Source organism: Bombina bombina, chromosome 2 (genome assembly GCF_027579735.1).
Source record: "Bombina bombina isolate aBomBom1 chromosome 2, aBomBom1.pri, whole genome shotgun sequence".
Lineage (NCBI taxonomy): Eukaryota > Metazoa > Chordata > Amphibia > Anura > Bombinatoridae > Bombina > Bombina bombina.
The window spans coordinates 1332136072-1332161785 of record NC_069500.1 but is presented as its reverse complement, the minus strand read 5'-3'; the positions used below and the strand labels follow the sequence as shown (position 1 = coordinate 1332161785).

General features: G+C 42.5%; 1 protein-coding gene across 1 annotated transcript in view; it reads left to right on the top strand.

The window, feature by feature from the left end:
* Positions 1-25714, top strand: part of FAM193A (family with sequence similarity 193 member A) — a gene marked incomplete in the record, with an annotated part of 656361 nt that overhangs the window by 559864 nt on the left and 70783 nt on the right. The window contains 3 exon segments of the mRNA XM_053704204.1: positions 1077-1349; positions 9126-9408; positions 25451-25637. Coding sequence (XP_053560179.1) covers positions 1077-1349; positions 9126-9408; positions 25451-25637 — 743 coding nt within the window.

Genomic DNA, 25714 nt, shown 5'->3' with positions numbered 1-25714 from the left:
CTTGGCCTTCTTTTGAAGGGGGCTTTTCCATTATTGGATTTTGCTGTACCTTTTGGTTATCCCTTTGGTTCACCCTTGTCCTCTCCCTTTTGGGGATTTTGGTACTGTACTAGAAGGGTTGTGTGGGGACCGACTGCTGGGCGACTGTTCGCCTAGAGGAGTGTTGGCTCAGTGAGTCTGCTTTTGCGGTCTCTAGTTAGGCCTTGGGACTATCTGCGGGTCAGTGTCCTTGGGGCTATTTCCTTCTAGTTTTTTTGGACGGCTCCAACAAAGCGGGGTTTGGTTGGGTTGTGTTTTTTTCAGGCCTGGTGCCCTCAGACTGGGCCGCCTTTTGTACCCTCCCGTTTTTGCATTCAGTGTCCTCTTTAGCTTGGGTATTATTTTCCCAAAAGTAATGAATGCAGCTGTGGACTCTTTCCATTTATGAAGAAAAACGTATTTGTTCTGTGGGGCGTCTTATTTTTTATTCTTCTGGCACCTTTTCACCCTGGTATTTCTTCTACTGTTCCTTGTTCCTCGGCAGAATGAGGGAAGTGGGAGGAGTATTTAAGCCTTCGGCTGGGGTGTGTCTGCCTCCTCCTGGTGGCCAGGTTCTTATGTCCCAAAAGTAATCAATGCAGCTGTGGACTCTTTCCATCTGAAGAAAAGAAAATTATCAGGTAAGCATAATTTAAGTTTTTTTTTCTCCCATTTTCCGGCCCCCTGTATCATGTGACAGATATCGGCCAATTACTGGCTAGTATAAGTATACCTTGTGTGCTTGTGCACATGCTCAGTAGGATCTTGTTCCGCAGAAAGTGTGAATATAAAAAGACTGCAATATTTGATAATGGAAGTAAATTGGAAAGTGTCTTAAAACTGCTGCTCTATCTGAATCATAAACTTTTTTGACTTGGGTGTCCCTTTAAACACTGAATTTGAATGCTTGAACATGAACAAAAGTGACAGATGGAGAGGATATTATAACATTTAGTTAAATTAATACGATGAAACAATAGTTTAGCTCCTGATTTGTAGGCTCTTCAGGTTAAATCTTTTAATTGACTTGTGTGTTAACATTGCCTTTTACAATTTAGGTGGTGATATATTAGGGCCAGCTCTCCCAGAAATCAGACCTGAAGCACTTCCCACTACGTCTAGTAATGATGTAACACCGGTACCAGATGTTAAGGAGAAAAAAAACACTGCCAAGAAGAAATGTCTTTACAATTTCCAAGATGCCTTTATAGAAGCAAATAAGGTTGTGATGGCAACGTCGTCTGCAACTTCCTCAGTTTCTTGCACTGCAACCACCGTTCAGTCTAGCAGCAATCAATTTAAAGTGTCATCGAAAAGGCCTTCCTCTATAGGTAAGAAAACCATAAAGGTAGTTTTTTCATTCATTATTATGATTCATTCTTTGTCTATCATTTTTAACTTCAATCATGCAATCACAATCAAATGCCATACATAATGTGAAAGTTTGTGACTGCGGGAAATCTAGACAGAAAAGTCCTCAGTAAAGTTTGGTTAAATTGGAGATGTGGTTACAATTAGGAATTCCTGTTGTGTGTGTGTGTGTTGAGCTTAATCTTAAAGGGACACTAAATTCTAAGTCTTCTATTTATTTCAAAGCTTTAGCAGAATATGATTTGTAATTTATAGCATCTGTTGACATGTGCTCTCAGCAATCGCCAATTTTTATTTTATTTTTTTACCTGTGTAAATTATGGCCTTGCCATACTGTCTACCTTATCCACAGCAATCAGAGAGCGCTTCTATGCCAAGGTGCCTCAGGGTTTTAAATTGCTTGTAGTACCCTGCAAAGGAGTTTTAAAAAAAAATAAAACTATATTTCTCCAACATAGGTGTGTCCGGTCCACGGCGTCATCCTTACTTGTGGGATATTCTCTTCCCCAACAGGAAATGGCAAAGAGCCCAGCAAAGCTGGTCACATGATCCCTCCTAGGCTCCGCCTACCCCAGTCATTCTCTTTGCCGTTGTACAGGCAACATCTCCACGGAGATGGCTTAGAGTTTTTTAGTGTTTAACTGTAGTTTTTTCATTATTCAATCAAGAGTTTGTTATTTTCAAATAGTGCTGGTACGTACTATTTACTCAGAAACAGAAAAGAGATGAAGAATTCTGTTTGTATGAGGAAAATGATTTTAGCAACCGTAACTAAAATCCATGGCTGTTCCACACAGGACTGTTGAGAGCAATTAACTTCAGTTGGGGGAACAGTTTGCAGTCCCTTGCTGCTTGAGGTATGACACATTCTAACAAGACGATGTAATGCTGGAAGCTGTCATTTTCCCTATGGGATCCGGTAAGCCATGTTTATTACGATTGTAAATAAGGGCTTCACAAGGGCTTATTTAAACTGTAGACTTTTTCTGGGCTAAATCGATTGATTATTAACACATATTTAGCCTTGAGGAATCATTTTATCTGGGTATTTTGATATAATAATATCGGCAGGCACTGTTTTAGACACCTTATTCTTTAGGGGCTTTCCCAAAGCATAGGCAGAGTCTCATTTTCGCGCCGGTGTTGCGCACTTGTTTTTGAGAGGCATGGCATGCAGTCGCATGTGAGAGGAGCTCTGATACTTATAAAAGACTTCTGAAGGCGTCATTTGGTATCGTATTCCCCTTTGGGTTTGGTTGGGTCTCAGCAAAGCAGATACCAGGGACTGTAAAGGGGTTTAAAGCTTAAAACGGCTCCGGTTCCGTTATTTTAAGGGTTAAAGCTTCCAAAATTGGTGTGCAATATTTTCAAGGCTTTAAGACGCTGTGGTGAAAATTTGGTGAATTTTGAACAATTCCTTCATGTTTTTTCGCAATTGCAGTAATAAAGTGTGTTCAGTTTAAAATTTAAAGTGACAGTAACGGTTTTATTTTAAAACGTTTTTTGTACTTTCTGATCAAGTTTATGCCTGTTTAACATGTCTGAACTACCAGATAGACTGTGTTCTGAATGTGGGGAAGCCAGAATTCCTATTCATTTAAATAAATGTGATTTATGTGATAATGACAATGATGCCCAAGATGATTCCTCAAGTGAGGGGAGTAAGCATGGTACTGCATCATTCCCTCCTTCGTCTACACGAGTCTTGCCCACTCAGGAGGCCCCTAGTACATCTAGCGCGCCAATACTCCTTACTATGCAACAATTAACGGCTGTAATGGATAATTCTGTCAAAAACATTTTAGCCAAAATGAACCCTTGTCAGCGTAAGCGTGGCTGCTCTGTTTTAGTTACTGAAGAGCATGACGACGCTGATATTAATATCTCTGAAGGGCCCCTAACCCAATCTGAGGGGGCCAGGGAGGTTTTGTCTGAGGGAGAAATTACTGATTTAGGGAACATTTCTCAGCAGGCTGAATCTGATGTGATTACATTTAAATTTAAATTGGAACATCTCCGCATTTTGCTTAAGGAGGTATTATCCACTCTGGATGATTGTGAAAATTTAGTCATCCCAGAGAAACTATGTAAAATGGACAAGTTCCTAGAGGTGCCGGGGCTCCCAGAAGCTTTTCCTATACCCAAGCGGGTGGCGGACATTGTTAATAAAGAATGGGAAAGGCCCGGTATTCCTTTCGTCCCTCCCCCCATATTTAAAAAATTGTTTCCTATGGTCGACCCCAGAAAGGACTTATGGCAGTCAGTCCCCAAGGTCGAGGGAGCGGTTTCTACTTTAAACAAACGCACCACTATTCCCATAGAGGATAGTTGTGCTTTCAAAGATCCTATGGATAAAAAATTAGAAGGTTTGCTTAAAAAGATGTTTGTTCAGCAGGGTTACCTTCTACAACCCATTTCATGCATTGTCCCTGTCACTACTGCCGCATATTTCTGGTTTGATGAACTGCTTAAGGTGCTCGATAGTGACTCTCCTCCTTATGAGGAGATTATGGACAGAATCAATGCTCTCAAATTGGCTAATTCTTTCACTCTAGACGCCTCTTTGCAATTGGCTAAGTTAGCGGCTAAGAACTCTGGGTTTGCTATTGTGGCGCGCAGAGCGCTTTGGTTGAAATCTTGGTCGGCTGATGCGTCTTCCAAGAACAAGCTACTAAACATTCCTTTCAAGGGGAAAACGTTGTTTGGTCCTGACTTGAAGGAGATTATCTCTGATATCACTGGGGGTAAGGGCCACGCCCTTCCTCAGGATCGGCCTTTCAAGGCAAAAAATAGACCTAATTTTCGTCCCTTTCGTAAAAACGGACCAGCCCAAGGTGCTACGTCCTCTAAGCAAGAGGGTAATACTTCTCAGGCCAAGCCAGCTTGGAGACCAATGCAAGGCTGGAACAAGGGAAAGCAGGCCAAGAAACCTGCCACTGCTACCAAGACAGCATGAAATATTGGCCCCCGATCCGGGACCGGATCTGGTGGGGGGCAGACTCTCTCTCTTCGCTCAGGCTTGGGCAAGAGATGTTCTGGATCCTTGGGCGCTAGAAATAGTCTCCCAGGGTTATCTTCTGGAATTCAAGGGACTTCCCCCAAGGGGGAGGTTCCACAGGTCGCAGTTGTCTTCAGACCACATAAAAAGACAGGCGTTCTTACATTGTGTAGAAGACCTGTTAAAAATGGGAGTGATTCATCCTGTTCCATTAAGAGAACAAGGGATGGGGTTCTACTCCAATCTGTTCATAGTTCCCAAAAAAGAGGGAACGTTCAGACCAATCCTAGATCTCAAGATCTTAAACAAATTTCTCAAGGTCCCATCGTTCAAGATGGAAACCATTCGAACTATCCTTCCTTCCATCCAGGAAGGTCAATTCATGACCACGGTGGATTTAAAGGATGCGTATCTACATATTCCTATCCACAAGGAACATCATCGGTTCCTAAGGTTTGCATTCCTGGACAAACATTACCAGTTCGTGGCGCTTCCTTTCGGATTAGCCACTGCTCCAAGGATTTTCACAAAGGTACTAGGGTCCCTTCTAGCGGTGCTAAGACCAAGGGGCATTGCAGTAGTACCTTACCTGGACGACATTCTGATTCAAGCGTCGTCCCTTCCTCAAGCAAAGGCTCACACGGACATTGTCCTGGCCTTTCTCAGATCTCACGGCTGGAAAGTGAACGTGGAAAAGAGTTCTCTATCCCCGTCAACAAGGGTTCCCTTCTTGGGAACAATTATAGACTCCTTAGAAATGAGGATCTTTCTAACAGAGGCCAGAAAAACAAAGCTTCTGGACTCTTGTCGGATACTTCATTCCGTTCCTCTTCCTTCCATAGCTCAGTGCATGGAAGTGATCGGGTTGATGGTGGCGGCGATGGACATAGTTCCTTTTGCGCGCATTCATCTAAGACCATTACAACTGTGCATGCTCAGTCAGTGGAATGGGGACTATACAGACTTGTCTCCGAAGATACAAGTAAATCAGAGAACCAGAGACTCACTCCGTTGGTGGCTGTCCCTGGACAATCTGTCTCAAGGGATGATGTTCCACAGACCAGAGTGGGTCATTGTCACGACCGACGCCAGTCTGATAGGCTGGGGCGCGGTCTGGGGATCCCTGAAAGCTCAGGGTCTTTGGTCTCGGGAAGAATCTCTTCTACCGATAAATATTCTGGAACTGAGAGCGATATTCAATGCTCTCCAGGCCTGGCCCCAGCTTGCGAGGACCAGGTTCATACGGTTTCAATCAGACAACATGACGACTGTTGCGTACATCAACCATCAGGGGGGAACAAGGAGTTCCCTAGCGATGGAAGAAGTAACCAAAATTATTCTTTGGGCGGAGTCTCACTCCTGCCACCTGTCTGCTATCCACATCCCAGGAGTGGAAAATTGGGAAGCGGATTTTCTGAGTCGGCAGACATTGCATCCGGGGGAGTGGGAACTCCATCCGGAAATCTTTGCCCAAGTCACTCACCTGTGGGGCATTCCAGACATGGATCTGATGGCCTCTCGTCAGAACTTCAAAGTTCCTTGCTACGGGGCCAGATCCAGGGATCCCAAGGCGGCTCTAGTGGATGCACTAGTAGCACCTTGGACCTTCAAACTAGCTTATGTGTTCCCGCCATTTCCTCTCATCCCCAGGCTGATAGCCAGGATCAAGCAGGAGAGGGCGTCGGTGATCTTGATAGCTCCTGCGTGGCCCCGCAGGACTTGGTATGCAGATCTGGTGAATATGTCATCGGCTCCACCTTGGAAGCTACCTTTGAGACGAGACCTTCTTGTTCAGGGTCCGTTCGAACATCCGAATCTGGTTTCACTCCAGCTGACTGCTTGGAGATTGAACGCTTGATTTTATCGAAGCGAGGATTCTCAGATTCTGTTATCGATACTCTTGTTCAGGCCAGAAAGCCTGTGACTAGAAAGATTTACCACAAAATTTGGAAAAAATATATCTGTTGGTGTGAATCTAAAGGATTCCCTTGGGACAAGGTTAAGATTCCTAGGATTCTATCCTTCCTTCAAGAAGGATTGGAAAAAGGATTATCTGCAAGTTCCCTGAAGGGACAGATTTCTGCCTTGTCGGTATTACTTCACAAAAAGCTGGCAGCTGTGCCAGATGTTCAAGCCTTTGTTCAGGCTTTGGTTAGAATCAAGCCTGTTTACAAACCTTTGACTCCTCCTTGGAGTCTCAATTTAGTTCTTTCAGTTCTTCAGGGGGTTCCGTTTGAACCCTTACATTCCGTTGATATTAAGTTATTATCTTGGAAAGTTTTGTTTTTAGTTGCGATTTCTTCTGCTAGAAGAGTCTCAGAATTATCTGCTCTGCAGTGTTCTCCTCCTTATCTGGTGTTCCATGCAGATAAGGTGGTTTTACGTACTAAACCTGGTTTTCTTCCAAAAGTTGTTTCTAACAAAAACATTAACCAGGAGATTATCGTACCTTCTCTGTGTCCAAAACCAGTTTCAAAGAAGGAACGTTTGTTGCACAATTTGGATGTTGTTCGCGCTCTAAAATTCTATTTAGATGCTACAAAGGATTTTAGACAAACATCTTCCTTGTTTGTTGTTTATTCAGGTAAAAGGAGAGGTCAAAAAGCAACTTCTACCTCTCTCTCTTTTTGGATTAAAAGCATCATCAGATTGGCTTACGAGACTGCCGGACGGCAGCCTCCCGAAAGAATCACAGCTCATTCCACTAGGGCTGTGGCTTCCACATGGGCCTTCAAGAACGAGGCTTCTGTTGATCAGATATGTAGGGCAGCGACTTGGTCTTCACTGCACACTTTTACCAAATTTTACAAGTTTGATACTTTTGCTTCTTCTGAGGCTATTTTTGGGAGAAAGGTTTTGCAAGCCGTGGTGCCTTCCATTTAGGTGACCTGATTTGCTCCCTCCCTTCATCCGTGTCCTAAAGCTTTGGTATTGGTTCCCAGAAGTAAGGATGACGCCGTGGACCGGACACACCTATGTTGGAGAAAACAGAATTTATGTTTACCTGATAAATTTCTTTCTCCAACGGTGTGTCCGGTCCACGGCCCGCCCTGGTTTTTTTAATCAGGTCTGATATTTTATTTTCTTTAACTACAGTCACCACGGTACCATATGGTTTCTCCTATGCAAATATTCCTCCTTAACGTCGGTCGAATGACTGGGGTAGGCGGAGCCTAGGAGGGATCATGTGACCAGCTTTGCTGGGCTCTTTGCCATTTCCTGTTGGGGAAGAGAATATCCCACAAGTAAGGATGACGCCGTGGACCGGACACACCGTTGGAGAAAGAAATTTATCAGGTAAACATAAATTCTGTTTCTGCCCATCACTTTCAAATACACTATATGGCCAAAAGTATGAGGGCACCTAACCATCACACCTATATGAGCTTGTTGGACATCCCATTCCAATAGCATGTCATTAATATAGAGTTGGACCTACTTTGTGGCTATAACAGCCACAATTCTCCTGGGAAGGCTATCCACAAACTTTGTGTGACCATTCAGCCAAAAAAATAAAATAATGTTAAACGAGAAGGTCTGGCTTTCAATCACTATTCCAATTCACCCCAAAAGTGTTCAATGGGATTGATGCCAGGGCTCTGCAGGCCACATGAGTACCTCCTCATCAAACTTGTCAAACCATGTCTTCATTGACCTTTGTGCACAGGGGCACAGTCCTGCTGGAACAGGAAAGGGCCTTTCCCAAATTTGCAACAATGTTGAAAGCACCCAATGGTCAAAAATATCTTTGTATCCTGAAGCATTAAGATGACCCTTCACTGGGACTAAGGGGCATTGCCCAAACCCTGTAAATCAGCCCCAGACAATCATCCTTCCTTCACCAAACACTACAGTAGGCATTCTGATAGGTAGAATTTTCCTGGCATCCAAAACACCCAGATTTGTCTAATAGATAGTGAAGCATGATTAATCACTACAAAGAACACGTTTCCACTACTCTTGTGGCATGCTTTATACCGCTCCAGCATAAGCTAGGCATTGTGCATGCTGATGTGAGGCTTGTGTACAGCTTTTCAACCAAAGATTTTATGATGATCAAAATGCACAGTTCTTTTGCTGATGTTGCTTCCAGAGGTAGTTTAGAACTTTTGTGAGTGATGCAACAGATAATAGGTGAATTTTATGAGATACTCTTTAGCACTTGTCAACCCTTCTCTGTGAGTTTTTGTGGTCTACCATTTTGTGGCTGGGCTGTTGCTTCTACACGCTTCCACTTCACAATAATACAGCTGACGGGGCAAGTATTTCACACACTAACTTGTGGTACATGTGGCATCCACCGTACCACTATCGAAGCCACTAAGCTATTAAGACCCTTTGTACTTCCAAATTGTGTCTAAGGAGATTTCATGGCTGTGTGCTGAATGTAATGCACCTGTTAGCAGTGGGTGTCCACATACTTCTGGCGGCAGCCTGCTACATTTGGCTATTTTCAGAGCTGGATCTCTTGTGAAAGTGCAACACGCTAAGATCTGGATTTGCGCAGATATTAATGTCTGCACTTTCACAAGAAAAAAATCCGGCTCTTAAAATAGCTGAATGCCATCTTAGACATCTGTTTCCTGTTGAGTAAGACAAATGTACATACCAACTTTTTACCTATGTAGTGTATCCCTGCAATACATTTTTAAACGTATTTAGTGTTTTGTTAATATAAGCCATTTTCAAAATAAGTAGATCTGTGAGTTATCGATCTAATGTGGCCTTTATGTTTTAGGTGAAGTGTTTCATAACATTAAAGAAGATCACCGACATTCTTCTACACCGGTAGCACCAAGGAACAGTCCTACAAGTTTAGCTTCAGTTCCCTCCCACTCTCCTGGTACACACTCTTCAGCTTCCACACCTCACCTCCCAAATCTTCCTGCACAATCTTTCCCCAAAACAGCCTCAACTGCTCCAGGTTTTGTGGATCCACATTTAGGTTTTTGCCCATCTACAGCTGCACCTCCCACAACTACTACAGACATCTCGCTAAGTGCGCCTCCAAGCGTCTGTAGGTAAGCTAGCCCATCTTCTCTGAACCAAAGTATTTGTAACATAAAAAAGGTCAATTGCATGTACTTCAAACTAAAATAATGTTCTTGAGTAAAATTGGAACTTCTTGTCTTACTCCGTTGACATTAAAAACGTCCCAGGGCTGCCAGTTGCCTTGAGGTGCTATAAATGCTAATTGTACTTAAACAGTTTAAGGGTTGAATGCATTGCATAGCTTGCCAGCAATGCTATAAAGCAGACTATTAGTTTTCTGTTTCTTTCTTTCCTAAGACATGGAGAGTCCATGACATCATTACAATTTCTAGTGGGATATTCACTCCTGGCCAGCAGGAGGAGGCAAAGAGCACCCCAGCAGAGCTGTTAAAGGGACAGTTTACCCCCCCAAAAAAAATAAGGGCTATTTTAATAAAGCTTGTTATGTAGATAAAGTTTGCAATTAATATGTATTAGCTATTTTGCTGCTAAATGTGGTAAAAATTTGAAAAAAACTTGCTGTATTTTTAGATGTACGTCGCACTGACTTGTTACAGGACTAAAGATTTCCCCACGCTCCCTAACTAGTGGGCTTAAAGCAGGAAGTCACCGGCTTTCTCGTGCTGGAGATGTAACTAGCCTGACTATGCACTGTGTACAAATGTGAAGCGCCGCAAATTCTCTCCAAAGCAGGCTAAAAAAAAATAATCTGTTTTTACCTTCTCTGCTTAACAAAACACTAGTATAATCTCACCCCTCCCTTCCTTTCAGTTTACTTGGCAACTACTGAAAAACAGCTCTGTCAATTTTGAAATATAATCCCCACATCATTTTACAGAGCTGTGTGCACTTCTTCCTGTACGGTGCTCTAAACGGTGATTAGGGGAGGGGGGTAGAATTCCACCACATTTTTACGGAACAGGAGAACTGTAGCGTTGATTAGTTATATCCCCATTGTCTGACATAAAACCTTTTTACACTCTTAACGTAACTTCAAAGGTCAAGTATTCCTCTTCCAAGCCGGAGCAGTCCAAGTCCTCTTGGAGATCCAATCAGACTTGGAATAAGGGGAAGAAATCAAAGAAGCCTTCATCTGAGACTGTCAGCATGAAGGGTCTGCCCCTGATCTGGGATTGGATCTAGTGGAGGGCAGACTTTTTTTTGTTTCGACAAGTCTGGATATGCGATGTCTCAGAGCCTTGAGCTGTGGACATAGTATCTCAGGGTTACAAAAACATAATTTATGCTTACCTGATAAATTCCTTTCTTCTGTTGTGTGATCAGTCCACGGGTCATCATTACTTCTGGGATATAACTCCTCCCCAACAGGAAATGCAAGAGGATTCACCCAGCAGAGCTGCATATAGCTCCTCCCCTCTACGTCAGTCCCAGTCATTCGACCAAGAATCAACGAGAAAGGAGTAACCAAGGGTGAAGTGGTGACTGGAGTATAATTTAAAAGATATTTACCTGCCTTAAAACAGGGCGGGCCGTGGACTGATCACACAACAGAAGAAAGGAATTTATCAGGTAAGCATAAATTATGTTTTCTTCTGTTATGTGTGATCAGTCCACGGGTCATCATTACTTCTGGGATACCAATACCAAAGCAAAAGTACACGGATGACGGGAGGGATAGGCAGGCTCATTATATAGAAGGAACCACTGCCTGAAGAACCTTTCTCCCAAAAATAGCCTCCGAAGAAGCAAAAGTGTCAAATTTGTAAAATTTGGAAAAAGTATGAAGCGAAGACCAAGTTGCAGCCTTGCAAATCTGTTCAACAGAGGCCTCATTCTTAAAGGCCCAAGTGGAAGCCACAGCTCTAGTGGAGTGAGCTGTAATTCTTTCAGGAGGCTGCTGACCAGCAGTCTCATAGGCTAAACGTATTATGCTACGAAGCCAAAAAGAGAGAGAGATAGCAGAAGCTTTTTGACCTCTCCTCTGTCCAGAATAAACGACAAACAGGGAAGAAGTTTGGCGAAAATCTTTAGTTGCCTGCAAGTAGAACTTGAGGGCACGAACTACATCCAGATTGTGTAGAAGACGTTCCTTCTTTGAAGAAGGATTTGGACACAAGGATGGAACAACAATCTCTTGATTGATATTCCTGTTAGTGACCACCTTAGGTAAGAACCCAGGTTTAGTACGCAGAACTACCTTGTCTGAGTGAAAAATCAGATAAGGAGAATCACAATGTAAGGCTGATAACTCAGAGACTCTTCGAGCCGAGGAAATAGCCATTAAAAACAGAACTTTCCAAGATAACAATTTTATATCAATGGAATGAAGGGGTTCAAAAGGAACACCCTGTAAAACGTTAAGAACTAAGTTTAAACTCCATGGCGGAGCAACAGCTTTAAACACAGGCTTGATCCTAGCTAAAGCCTGACAAAAAGCCTGGACGTCTGGATTTTCTGACAGACGCCTGTGTAACAAGATGGACAGAGCTGAAATCTGTCCCTTTAATGAACTAGCTGATAAACCCTTTTCTAACCCTTCTTGTAGAAAAGACAATATCCTAGAGATCCTAACCTTACTCCAGGAGTAATGTTTGGATTCGCACCAGTATAGGTATTTACGCCATATTTTATGGTAAATCTTTCTGGTAACAGGCTTCCTAGCCTGTATCAGGGTATCAATAACCGACTCAGAAAAACCACGTTTTGATAAAATCAAACGTTCAATTTCCAAGCAGTCAGCTTCAGAGAAGTTAGATTTTGATGTTTGAATGGACCCTGTATCAGAAGGTCCTGTCTTAGAGGTAGAGACCAAGGCGGACAGGATGACATGTCCACTAGATCTGCATACCAAGTCCTGCGTGGCCATGCAGGCGCTATTAGAATCACTGATGCTCTCTCCTGTTTGATTTTGGCAATCAATCGAGGAAGCAGCGGAAAGGGTGGAAACACATAAGCCATCCCGAAGTTCCAAGGTGCTGTCAAAGCATCTATCAGAACCGCTCCCGGATCCCTGGATCTGGACCCGTAGCGAGGAAGTTTGGCGTTCTGGCGAGACGCCATGAGATCTATCTCTGGTTTGCCCCAACGTCGAAGTATTTGGGCAAAGACCTCCGGATGAAGTTCCCACTCCCCCGGATGAAAAGTCTGGCGACTCAAGAAATCCGCCTCCCAGTTCTCCACTCCCGGGATGTGGATTGCTGACAGGTGGCAAGAGTGAGACTCTGCCCAGCGAATTATCTTTGATACTTCCACCATTGCTAGGGAGCTTCTTGTCCCTCCCTGATGGTTGATGTAAGCTACAGTCGTGATGTTGTCCGACTGAAACCTGATGAACCCCCGAGTTGTTAATTGGGGCCAAGCTAGAAGGGCATTGAGAACTGCTCTCAATTCCAGAATGTTTATTGGAAGGAGACTCTCCTCCTGATTCCATAGTCCCTGAGCCTTCAGAGAATTCCAGACAGCGCCCCAACCTAGTAGGCTGGCGTCTGTTGTTACAATTGCCCAGTCTGGCCTGCTGAATGGCATCCCCCTGGACAGGTGTGGCCGATGAAGCCACCATAGAAGAGAATTTCTGGTCTCTTGATTCAGATTCAGAGTAGGGGACAAATCTGAGTAATCCCCATTCCACTGACTTAGCATGCCTAATTGCAGAGGTCTGAGGTGTAGGCGTGCAAAAGGTACTATGTCCATTGCCGCTACCATTAAGCCGATCACCTCCATGCATTGAGCTACTGACGGGTGTTGAATGGAATGAAGGACACGGCATGCATTTTGAAGCTTTGTTAACCTGTCCTCTGTCAGGTAAATCTTCATTTCTACAGAATCTATAAGAGTCCCCAAGAATGGAACTCTTGTGAGAGGAAAAAGAGAACTCTTCTTTTCGTTTACTTTCCATCCATGCGACCTTAGAAATGCCAGAACTAACTCTGTATGAGACTTGGCAGTTTGAAAGCTTGAAGCTTGTATTAGAATGTCGTCTAGGTATGGAGCTACCGAAATCCCTCGCGGTCTTAGTACCGCCAGAAGGGCACCCAGAACCTTTGTGAAGATTCTTGGAGCCGTAGCCAATCCGAATGGAAGAGCTACAAACTGGTAGTGCCTGTCTAAGAAGGCAAACCTTAGATACCGGTGATGATCTTTGTGGATCGGTATGTGAAGGTAAGCATCCTTTAAATCCACTGTGGTCATGTACTGACCCTCTTGGATCATGGGTAAGATTGTCCGAATAGTTTCCATTTTGAACGATGGAACTCTTAGGAATTTGTTTAGAATCTTTAAATCTAAGATTGGCCTGAAAGTTCCCTCTTTTTTGGGAACCACAAACAGGTTTGAGTAGAACCCTTGTCCTTGTTCCGACCGCGGAACCGGATGGATCACTCCCATTATTAACAGATCTTGTACGCAGCGTAGAAACGCTTCTTTCTTTATCTGGTTTGTTGACAACCTTGACAGATGAAATCTCCCTCTTGGGGGAGATAATTTGAAGTCTAGAAGGTATCCCTGAGATATGATCTCTAGTGCCCAGGGATCCTGAACATCTCTTGCCCAGGCCTGGGCGAAGAGAGAGAGTCTGCCCCCCACTAGATCCGGTCCCGGATCGGGGGCTCTCGGTTCATGCTGTCTTTGGGGCAGCAGCAGGTTTCCTGGCCTGCTTGCTCTTGTTCCAGGACTGGTTAGGCTTCCAGCCTTGCCTGTAACGAGCAACAGCTCCTTCCTGTTTTGGTGCAGTGGAGGTTGATGCTGCTCCTGTTTTGAAGTTCCGAAAGGGACGAAAATTAGACTGTCTAGCCTTAGCTTTGGCTTTGTCTTGAGGTAGGGCGTGGCCCTTACCTCCTGTAATGTCAGCGATAATCTCTTTCAAACCGGGCCCAAATAAAGACTGCCCCTTGAAAGGTATATTAAGTAATTTGGACTTAGAAGTAACATCAGCTGACCAGGATTTTAGCCACAGCGCCCTACGTGCCTGTATGGCGAATCCTGAGTTCTTAGCCGTAAGTTTGGTTAAATGTACTACGGCCTCCGAAATGAAGGAATTAGCTAGTTTAAGGACTCTAAGCCTGTCCGTAATGTCGTCTAGCGTAGATGAACTAAGGTTCTCTTCAAGCGACTCAATCCAAAATGCTGACGCAGCCGTAATCGGCGCGATACATGCAAGGGGTTGTAAAATAAAACCTTGTTGAACAAACATTTTCTTAAGGTAACCCTCTAATTTTTTATCCATTGGATCTGAGAAAGCACAGCTATCCTCCACCGGGATAGTGGTACGCTTAGCTAAAGTAGAAACTGCTCCCTCCACCTTGGGGACCGTTTGCCATAAGTCCCGAGTGGTGGCGTCTATTGGAAACATCTTTCTAAATATTGGAGGGGGTGAGAACGGCACACCGGGTCTATCCCACTCCTTAGTAACAATTTCAGTTAGTCTCTTAGGTATAGGAAAAACGTCAGTACTCGCCGGTACCGCAAAGTATTTATCCAACCTACACAGTTTCTCTGGTATTGCAACGGTGTTACAATCGTTGAGAGCTGCTAAGACCTCCCCTAGTAATACACGGAGGTTCTCCAATTTAAATTTAAAATTTGAAATATCTGAGTCCAATCTGTTTGGATCAGAACCGTCACCCACAGAATGAAGCTCTCCGTCCTCATGCTCTGCGAGCTGTGACGCAGTATCAGACATGGCCCTAGCATTGTCAGCGCACTCTGTTCTCACCCCAGAGTGATCACGCTTGCCTCTTAGTTCTGGTAATTTAGACAAAACTTCAGTCATAACAGTAGCCATATCTTGTAATGTTATCTGTAATGGCCGCCCAGATGTACTAGGCGCCAAAATATCACGCACCTCCCGGGCGGGAGATGCAGGTACTGCCGCGTGAGGCGAGTTAGTCGGCATAACTCTCCCCTCGCTGTTTGGTGAAATTTGTTCACATTGTACAGATTGACTTTTATTTAAAGTAGCATCAATACAGTTAGTACATAAATTTCTATTGGGCTCCACCTTGGCATTGGAACAAATGACACAGATATCTTCCTCTGAGTCAGACATGTTTAACACACTAGCAAAAAACTTACAACTTGGTTATAATCTTTTTTTTAGCAAAAAACGTACTGTGCCTCAAAGAGGTACTAACGATTAAATGACAGTTGAAATAATGAACTGAAAAACAGTTATAGCATCAAACTTTAAAACAACAAAACTTTTAGCAAAGGTTTGTTCCCATTAGTAAAATAATAATAATTAAATTTGACATAAAAAATACAAAGCAACGTTTTTATTCACAGTCACTATAAGAATTCTCACAGCTCTGCTGAGAGAATTTACCTCCCTTCAAAGAAGTTTGAAGACCCCTGAGATCTATCAGAGATGAACCGGATCATGCAGGAAATATAAAAGTAACTGACTGGTATTTTTTGATGCGTAGCAAAGAGCGCCAAAAACGGCCCCTCCCTCTCCCACACAGCAGTGAAGAGAAACGAAACTGTCACAATTAAAGCAAAAAAACTGCCAAGTGGAAAATAATGCCCAAATATTTATTCACACAGTACCTCAGCAATGTAAACGATTCTACATTCCAGCAAAAACGTTTAACATGATAAATAGTTATTAAAAAGGATTAGTGACCTTTAACAGAGTAGTTCCGGTGAAATACCATCCCCAGAATACTGAAGTGTATACATACATGTCATTTTAACGGTATGGCAGGATTTTCTCATCAATTCCATTCAGAAAATAAAAACTGCTACATACCTCAATGCAGATTCATCTGCCCGCTGTCCCCTGATCTGAAGCCTTTACCTCCCTCAGATGGCCGAGAACAGCAATATGATCTTAACTACTCCGGTTAAAATCATAGTAAAAAACTCTGACAGATTCTTCCTCAAACTCTGCCAGAGAAGTAATAACACGCTCCGGTGCTATTTTAAAATAACAAACTTTTGATTGAAGTCATAAAAACTAAGTATAATCACCATAGTCCTCTCACACATCCTATCTAGTCGTTGGGTGCAAGAGAATGACTGGGACTGACGTAGAGGGGAGGAGCTATATGCAGCTCTGCTGGGTGAATCCTCTTGCATTTCCTGTTGGGGAGGAGTTATATCCCAGAAGTAATGATGACCCGTGGACTGATCACACATAACAGAAGAAATAGAGTTCGACTTGTCCTCCCAGGGGCAGATACCTCCTCTCAAGATTATATGCATATCAGGTAAAAAGAGGCATTCTTAAGCTGCGTTCAGGACCTTTCCTCCCTGGGAGTGATTGTTCCAGTCCCAGTAAGGGAACAGGGTCTAGGATTTTATTCAAATCGGTTTGTGGTTCCCAAAAAATAGGGACATTTTCAACCTATTTTAGAGTTAAAATGTCTCAACAAATTTCTCAGGGTACCGTCCTTCAAATAGAAACCATTCATTCCATTCTTCCTTTGGCCCAAGAGGGGCAGTACATGTCGACCATAGACCTGAAGGACACCTATCTTCATGTTCCCATTCACAGGGATCATCACCAGTTCCTGAGATTCCCTTTTCTAGACAAACACTTTCAATTTGTTCTTCCATTTGGTCTTGCCACAGCTCCCAGAATTTTCATAAAGGTTCTGGGGGCTCTTAGCAGTTGTCAGGTCTCATCTTTTCATCTAGCAAACTCATACAGAGATCTTGATGTCTCTTCTACTTTCCCACGGCTGAAAGGTGAATCTGGAGAAGGGTTCCCTTGTTTCAACTACAAGGGTGTGTTTCTTAGGGACCATCATAGATTCCCTATCTATGAAGATTTTTCTGGCGGAGGTCAGAAAATCCAAGCTTCTCACTTCCTGCCTCTCTCTCCAGTCTACTGTTTGTCCATCAGTGGCTCAATGCATGGAGGTAATTGGTCTGATGGTTGCTTCCATGGACATTCCTTTTGCTCGATTCCATCTGAGAACTCTACAATTATGCATGCTCAGGCAATGGAATGGAGACCATTCAGATCTATCTCAGAAGATCTGGATCCGTTAGCAAGAGACTCTCTCTCGTGTTGGATTTCTCCGAATAATCTGTCTCTGGGCACATGCTTCTGGAGGACCTCCTGGGTGATTGTGATGACGGATGCCAGCTTGCTAGGCTGGGCAGCAGTCTGGGGCTCCTTAAAGGCTCAGGGCTTGTGGACTTGGGAGAAGTCTTCTCTACCCATAAACTTCTTGGAGTTGAGAGAGATCTTCAATGCCTTGATGGCTTGGCCTCAGTTGGCTTTAGCCCGATCTATCAGATTCCAGTTGGACAACATCACCTCAGTGGCTTACATCAACCACCAAGGAGGAACTCAGAGTTCCTTGGCCATGAAGGAGGTGACTCGCATTTTTCAGTGGGCAGAGGCCCACGATTGTCTTCTATCTGCCATCCACATTCCAGGAGTGGACAACTGGGAGGCAGGTTTCCTGAGGAGACAGACTTTACATCTCAGGGAGTGGGCTCTCCATCCGGAGGTGTTCTCCAGGTTAACCCTCAAGTGGGGGGTGCTGGAGTTGTATCTGATGGTGTCTCGTCAGAACGCCAAGCTTCCAAGGTATGGTTCAAGGTCAAGAGATTCTCAGACCGCCCTGATAGAGGCTCTGGCGGTTCTTTGGGATTTCAGTCTAGCATACCTGTTCCCTCCTTTTGCTCTTCTTCCACGAGTCATTGCTCGTATCAAGCAGGAGAGAACGTCTGTGATTCTAATAGCTCCTGCATGGCCTCGCAGGATCTGGTTTGCATACCTAGTGTAGATTACTGGTTACTCATAAGATTTACCTTAAGGTATGGCACAAATACCTATATTGGTGTGATTCTAAAGGCTTCTCTTGGAGTAGGGTCAGGATTCCTAGATTTTGTCTCTTAAGGAAGGAGAAGGGTTTGTCAGTGGGTTAGATTTCTGCACTGTCTATTCTTTTACACAAAAGTCTGTTTAAACCTGTTGCACCTCCTTGGAGTTTGGATCTTGTGCTTAAAGTTTTGCAGCAGGCTCCATTTGAGCCAATGCATCCTGTAGGTATTAAGTTATCTTGGAAGTTTTTTTTTCTTATTGCTATTTCCTCTGCTCGCAGAGTTTCTGAACTCTTGGCTCTGCAGTGCGATTCCCTTTTTCCCCTTTTTTTCATGCGGATAAAGCAATCCTTCGTACTAAGTTGGGTTTTCTCCCTAAGGTGGTTTTGGATAAACATTAATCAGGACATTGTTGTTTCTTCTGTTTGTCCTTATCCTTCTCATAAGGAACGTCTTTTGCATAACTTAAATGTTGTGTGGACTTTAACATTTTACCTACAGGCTACTACAGATTTTCGTCAGTCTTCTTCCCTATTTGTTTCTCTGGAAAGAGGAAGGGTCAGAAGGCCTCTTCTACTTCTCTTTCTCTCTGGTTGAAAAATATGATTCATTTTGCTTATGAGCCTCTTGAGAGAATTATGGCTCATTCTACTACTGCTGTCTCCTCATCTTGGACTTTAAAAAATGAAGCTTCTGTGGAACAGATTTACAAGGCGTCTACATGGTCCTCTCTGCATGCTTTATCAAAATTTTACAAATTTGATACTTTTACCTTAGCTGAGGCCTCTTTTGTTAGAGAGGTTCTTCAAGCGCTCGTGACTTCTGTTTAGGTCCGCCTGTCTTGCTCTCCATCCCTGTTCATTCCGTGCCCTCTAACTTGGGTATTGTTCCCCACTAGTAATTGGAATAACGTCGTGGACTCTCCATGCCATAGGAAAGAAAACAAAATTTATGCTTGCCTGATGATGCATTTTCTTTCCGGACATGGAGAGTCTATGACCCCACCCTTAAATAACAGTATTTTTTGTTAAATCTCAGGCACCTTTGCGTTATCTTTTTTCATTTCCCTTTGGCTGAATGACTGGGGGTTATGGGTAATTGAAGTGACACTTAACAGCTCTGCTGGGATGCTCTTTGCCGCCTCCTGCTGGCCAGGAGTGAATATCCCACTAGTAATTGGAATGACGACGTGGACTCTCCATGTCCGGAAAGAGAGAACTTTTATCAGGTAAGCATAAATTTAGTTTCTTTCATGTAATTAGCAAGAGTCCATGAGCTAGTGACGTATGGGATATACATTCCTACCAGGAGGGGCAAAGTTTCCCAAACCTCAAAATGCCTATAAATACACCCCTCACCACACCCACAATTCAGTTTTACAAACTTTGCCTCCCATGGAGGTGGTGAAGTAAGTTTGTGCTAGATTCTACGTTGATATGCGCTTCGCAGCAGGCTGAAGCACGGTTTTCCTCTCAGAGTGCAGTGAATGTCAGAGGGATGTGAAGAGAGTATTGCCTATTTGAATACCATGGTCTTCCTCTAGGGGATCTATTTCATAGGTTCTCTGTTATCGGTCGTAGAGATTTCTTCTACCTCCCTTTTCAGATCGACGATATACTCTTATATACCATTACCCTACTGATTCTCGTTTCAGTACTGGTTTGGCTATCTACTATATGTAGATGAGTGTCTTAGGGTAAGTAAGTCTTATTTCTATTTATGACACTCAAAGCTATGGTTGGGCACTTTATATGTAAAGTTCTAAATATATGTGTTTAAACTTATATTTGCCATGATTCAGGATAATCAGTGTTCCTTCATTCAGACTGTCAGTTTCATTTTTTTGGAAAATGGATATAAATTAAATTTTTCTTACCTTAAAATTTTCAATTGACTTTTTTTCAAAATTGCGGGCTGTTAGGCTCGCGGGTGCAAAAAATGCTTCTATTTATTGCGTCATTTTTGGCGCGAGACTTTTTTGGCGCAAAAATGTCGTCATTTCCGGCGTCATAGTTGGCACCGGAAGTTTTTACGTAATTGCGTAATTTTTTTGACGTATGTGTATTGAGGATGTTTTTTTGGCACCAAAAAATATGGGCGTCATTCTTGGCGCCAAAATATGTGGGCGTTATACTTGCCGCCAAAATATGTGGGCGTCATTCTTGGCGCCAGTTTTTTTCACATTATTTCAGTCTCACTTTTTAGTTGCTTCTGGTTTTCTAGAGGCTTGTTTCATTTTGCATTTTTTCCCATTCCTGAAACTGCCATTTAAGGAATTTGATCATTTTGCTTTATATGTTGTTTTTTCTATTACATATTGCAAGATGTCACTACCTGACCCTGGATCAGAATCTACTTCTGGAAAAACGCTGCCTGATTTCGGTTCTACCAAAGCTAAGTGCATTTGTTGTAAACTTTTGGTAACTGTTCCTCCGGCTGTAGTTTGTGGTAGTTGTCATGATAAGCTATCCAACGCTGATAATATTTCCATTAGTAATAATCCATTACCTGTTGTTGTTCCTTCAACATCTAATGTTCAGGATGTTCCTGTTAATGTTAAAGAATTTGTTTCTAATTCTATTCGGAAGGCTCTGTCTGTTATTCCTCCTCCTAGTAAACGTAAGAGGTCTTTTAAAACTTCACATATTTCAGATGAATTTTTAAATGACCGCCATCATTCTGACTTATCTATTTCTGATGAGGATCTTTCTGGTTCAGAAGATTCTACCTCAGATATGGACACTGATAAATCTTCATATTTATTTAAGATGGAGTTTATTCGTTCTTTACTTAAAGAAGTGTTGATTGCATTAGATATGGAGGAGTCTAGTCCTCTTGATATTAAAACTACTAAGCGTTTAAATTCAGTTTTTAAACCTCATGTAGTTATTCCAGAAGTTTTTCCAGTTCCTGATGCTATTTCAGAAGTAATTTCTAGGGAATGGAATAGTCTGGGTACTTCATTTACTCCTTCTCCAAGGTTTAAGAAATTGTACCCTTTGCCATCTGATAGATTAGAGTTTTGGGAGAAAATTCCCAAAGTTGATGGGGCTATCTCTACTCTTGCTAAACGTACTACTATTCCTACGGCAGATAGTACTTCTTTTAAGGATCCTTTAGATAGGAAGCTTGAATCCTTTTTAAGGAAGGCTTTTTTATGTTCAGGTAATCTTCTTAGACCTGCTATTTCTTTGGCTGATGTTGCTGCAGCTTCAACTTTCTGGTTTAGAGGCTTTGGCGCAACAAGTGTCAGACCATAATGCTTATAGCATTGTTAAACTCCTTCAACATGCTAATAACTTTGTTTGTGATGCCATTTTCGATATCATCAGAATTGATGTCAGGTATATGTCTTTAGCTATTTTAGCTAGAAGAGCTTTATGGCTTAAGTCTTGGAATGCAGATATGACTTCTAAGTCAACTTTGCTTTCTCTTTCTTTCCAAGGTTAATAAATTATTTGGTTCTCAGTTAGACTCAATAATTTCAACTGTTACTGGGGGGAAGGGTTCCTTTCGTCAGAATAAGGAACAGAAGCCTGACCATTCCTCTAAAGGAACAGTTTCCGTTTGGAAACCTTCTCCAGTCTGGAATAAATCCAAGCCTTTTAGAAAGTCAAAACCAGCTCCCAAATCCGCATGAAGGTGCGGCCCTCATTCCAGCACAACTGGTAGGGGGCAGGTTACGATTTTTCAAAGATGTTTGGATCAATTCGATTCAAAGTATTTGGATTCAGAACATTGTTTCACAAGGGTACAGAATAGGTTTCAAGTTAAGACCGCCTGTGAGAAGATTCTTTCTTTCACGCATTCCAGTAAACTCAGTAAAGGCTCAAGCGTTTCTGAAATGTGTTTCAGATCTGGAGTCAGCTGGGGTAATTGTGCCAGTTCCAGTTCTGGAACAGGGCCTGGGGTTTTATTCAAATCTGTTCATTGTTCCAAAGAAAGAGAATGCTTTCAGACCAGTTCTGGATCTAAAAATATTGAATCGTTATGTAAGGATACCAACATTCAAGATGGTGACTATAAGGACTATTCTGCCTTTTATTCAGCAAGGGCATTATATGTCCACAATAGACTTACAGGATGCATATCTTCATATTCCAATTCATCCGGACCATTATCAGTTCCTGAGATTCTCTTTTCTAGACAAGCATTACCAGTTTGTTGCCCTTCCTTTTGGCCTAGCAACAGCTCCAAGGATCTTTTCGAAGGTTCTCGGTGCCCTTCTTTCTGTAATAAGGGAGCTCATTCTTTACATTCTGCAGAATCTCACACAAATCAATTTGTGTTTCTTCAAAGACATGGTTGGAGGATCAATTTACCAAAAAGTTCCTTGATTCCTCAGACAAGGGTAACCTTTTTGGGTTTCCAAATAGAGACAAAGTCATGGACACTGAATCTAACAGAAAAGAGACGTCTGAAATTGGTTTCAGCTTGTCGAAACCTTCAGTTTCAATCTTTCCCTTCGGTAGCTTTGTGCATGGAAATTTTAGGTCTCATGACTGCTGCATCAGACGCAATCCCTTTTGCTCGTTTTCACATGAGATCTCTTCAGCTTTGTATGCTGAACCAATGGTGCAGGGATTATACGAAGATATCACAATTAATATCCTTAAATCCCAATGTTCGATCTTCTCTGACTTGGTGGTTGGATCACCATTGTTTAGTTCAAGGGGCCTCTTTTGTTCGTCCAACCTGGACTGTGATCTCAACAGATGCGAGTCTTTCAGTTTGGGGAGCTGTATGGGGATCTCTGACAGCGCAGGGGGTTTGGGAATCTCAGGAGGCGAGATTACCAATCAACATTTTGGAACTCCGTGCGATTTTCAGAGCTCTTTAGTTCTGGCCTCTTCTGAAGAGAGAATCGTTTATTTGTTTTCAGACAATGTCATAACCGTGGCATATGTCAATCATCAAGGGGGGACTCACAGCCCTCAGGCTATGAAAGAAGTATCTCGGATACTTGTATGGGCGGAATCCAGCTCCTCTCTTATTTCTGCGGTTCACATGCCAGGTATAGACAATTGGGAAGCGGATTATCTCAGTCGCCAGACGTTACATCCGGGCGAATGGTCTCTTCACCCAGAGGTATTTCTTCAGATTGTTCAAATCTGGGGGTTTCCAGAAATAGATCTGATGGCCTCTCATCTAAACAATAAACTTCCCAGGTATCTGTCCAGATCCAGGGATCCTCAGGCGGAAGCAGTGGACGCGTTGTCACTTCCTTGGAATTATCAACCTGCTTATATCTTTCCGCCTCTAGTTCTTCTTCCAAGAATGATTTCCAAAATCCTAATGGAGCGTTCGTTTGTACTGCTGGTGGCTCCAGCATGGCCACACAGGTTTTGGTATGCGGATCTCGTTCGGATGGCAAGTTGCCAACCTTGGTCACTTCAGTTAAGGCCAGACCTTCTGTCTCAAGGCCCATTTTTCCATCAGGATCTCAAATCATTAAATTTGAAGGTATGGAGATTGAACGCTTAATACTTAGTCATAGAGGTTTCTCTGACTCAGTGATTAATACTATATTACAGGCTCGTAAATCTGTGTCTAGAAAGATCTATTACCGAGTCTGGAAGACTTACATTTCTTGGTGTTCTTCACATAAATTCTCTTGGCATTCTTTTAGAATTCCTAGAATTTTACAGTTTCTTCAGGATGGTTTGGATAAGGGTTTGTCTGCAAGTTCCTTGAAAGGACAAATCTCTGCTCTTTCTGTTCTTTTTCACAGAAAGATTGCTAATCATCCTGATATTCATTGTTTTGTACAGGCTTTGGTTCGTATCAAGCCTGTCATTAAGTCAATCTCTCCTCCTTGGAGTATCAGTTTGGTTCTGAGGGCTTTACAGGCTCCTCCGTTTGAACCTATGCATTCTCTGGATATTAAGTTACTTTCTTGGAAAGTTTTTTGTTCCTTTTGGCCATCTCTTCTGCTAGAAGAGTTTGAGTTATCTGCTCTTTCTTGTGAATCTCCTTTTCTGATTTTTCATCAGGATAAGGCGGTGTTGCGGACTTCATTTAATTTTTTACCTAAGGTTGTGAATTCTAACAACATTAGTAGAGAAATTGTTGTCCCTTCATTGTGTCCTAATCCTAAGAATTCTCTGGAGAGATCTTTACATTCTTTGGATGTAGTAAGAGCTTTGCAATATTATGTTGAAGCTACTAAAGATTTCAGAAAGACTTCTAGTCTATTTGTTATCTTTTTTGGTTCTAGGAAAGATCAGAAGGCTTCTGCCATTTCTTTGGCATCTTGGTTAAAGTCTTTGATTCACCATGCTTATGTAGAGTCGGGTAAGTCCCCGCCTCAAAGGATTACGGCTCATTCTACTAGGTCAGTTTCTACTTCCTGGGCTTTTAGGAATGAAGCTTCTGTTGATCAGATTTGCAAAGCAGCAACTTGGTCTTCTTTGCATACTTTTACTAAATTCTACCATTTTGATGTTTTCTCTTCTTCTGAAGCAGTTTTTGGTAGAAAAGTACTTCAGGCAGCTGTTTCAGTTTAATTCTTCTGCTTATAATTTCAGTTTTTTTCATTATAAGATTAAAACTTTTTGATTTAGGTTGTGGATTATTTTTTCAGCGGAATTGGCTGTCTTTATTTTATCCCTCCCTATCTAGTGACTCTTGCGTGGAAGTTCCACATCTTGGGTATCTGCTATCCCATACATCACTAGCTCATGGACTCTTGCTAATTACATGAAAAAGAACATAATTTATGTAAGAACTTACCTGATAAATTAATTTCTTTCATATTAGCAATAGTCCATGAGGCCCACCCTTTTTTGTGTTTTTTTTTTATTTTTTATAAAGCACAATTATTCCAATTCCTTATTTTTGATGCTTTCGCTCCTTTCTTATCACCCCACTTCTTGGCTATCCGTTAAACTGAATTGTGGGTGTGGTGAGGGGTGTATTTATAGGCATTTTGAGGTTTGGGAAACTTTGCCCCTCCTGGTAGGAATGTATATCCCATACGTCACTAGCTCATGGACTCTTGCTATTATGAAAGAAATGAATTTATCAGGTAAGTTCTTACATAAATTGTTTTTTTTTTTTTGCTATTTTTTTTAATAGAATTTCTAGCTTTTATGGGTTATAAAACCAATGCAAGCACTTGTCGCAACCTGCCATTTTTATAGTGTATCCTGGGCATCTAGAAGATGAGAAGCAAGATCGGTCATCATTTGGAAGTGGACTTAGTGTGCAACATTGGAAGCATTTGAAATTAAATGAAAATGGTTTTGGCTGGATCTGTTTGTATATACACAGTGTTTGCGTATAAAGCTAAATATGTGTATGTAATGTATCTAAGAAAGACTGTGTGTATTTCAGTGACCCTGACTGTGAGGGTCATCGCTGTGAGAACAATAACGTGTATGACCATCAGCAATATGATGGGGAAGAGAGTCAGGATGAGGACAGCTGTTCCGAACATAGCTCTAGCACTTCTACATCCACAAACCAGAAGGAAGGAAAATACTGTGACTGCTGCTACTGCGAGTTCTTTGGGCATGGCGGGGTAAGTATAAGATTATCAGTAAGGAACCCAGACATTTATTGATTTCGTTCTCACCCCCCCATATTTTGCTGACTTGG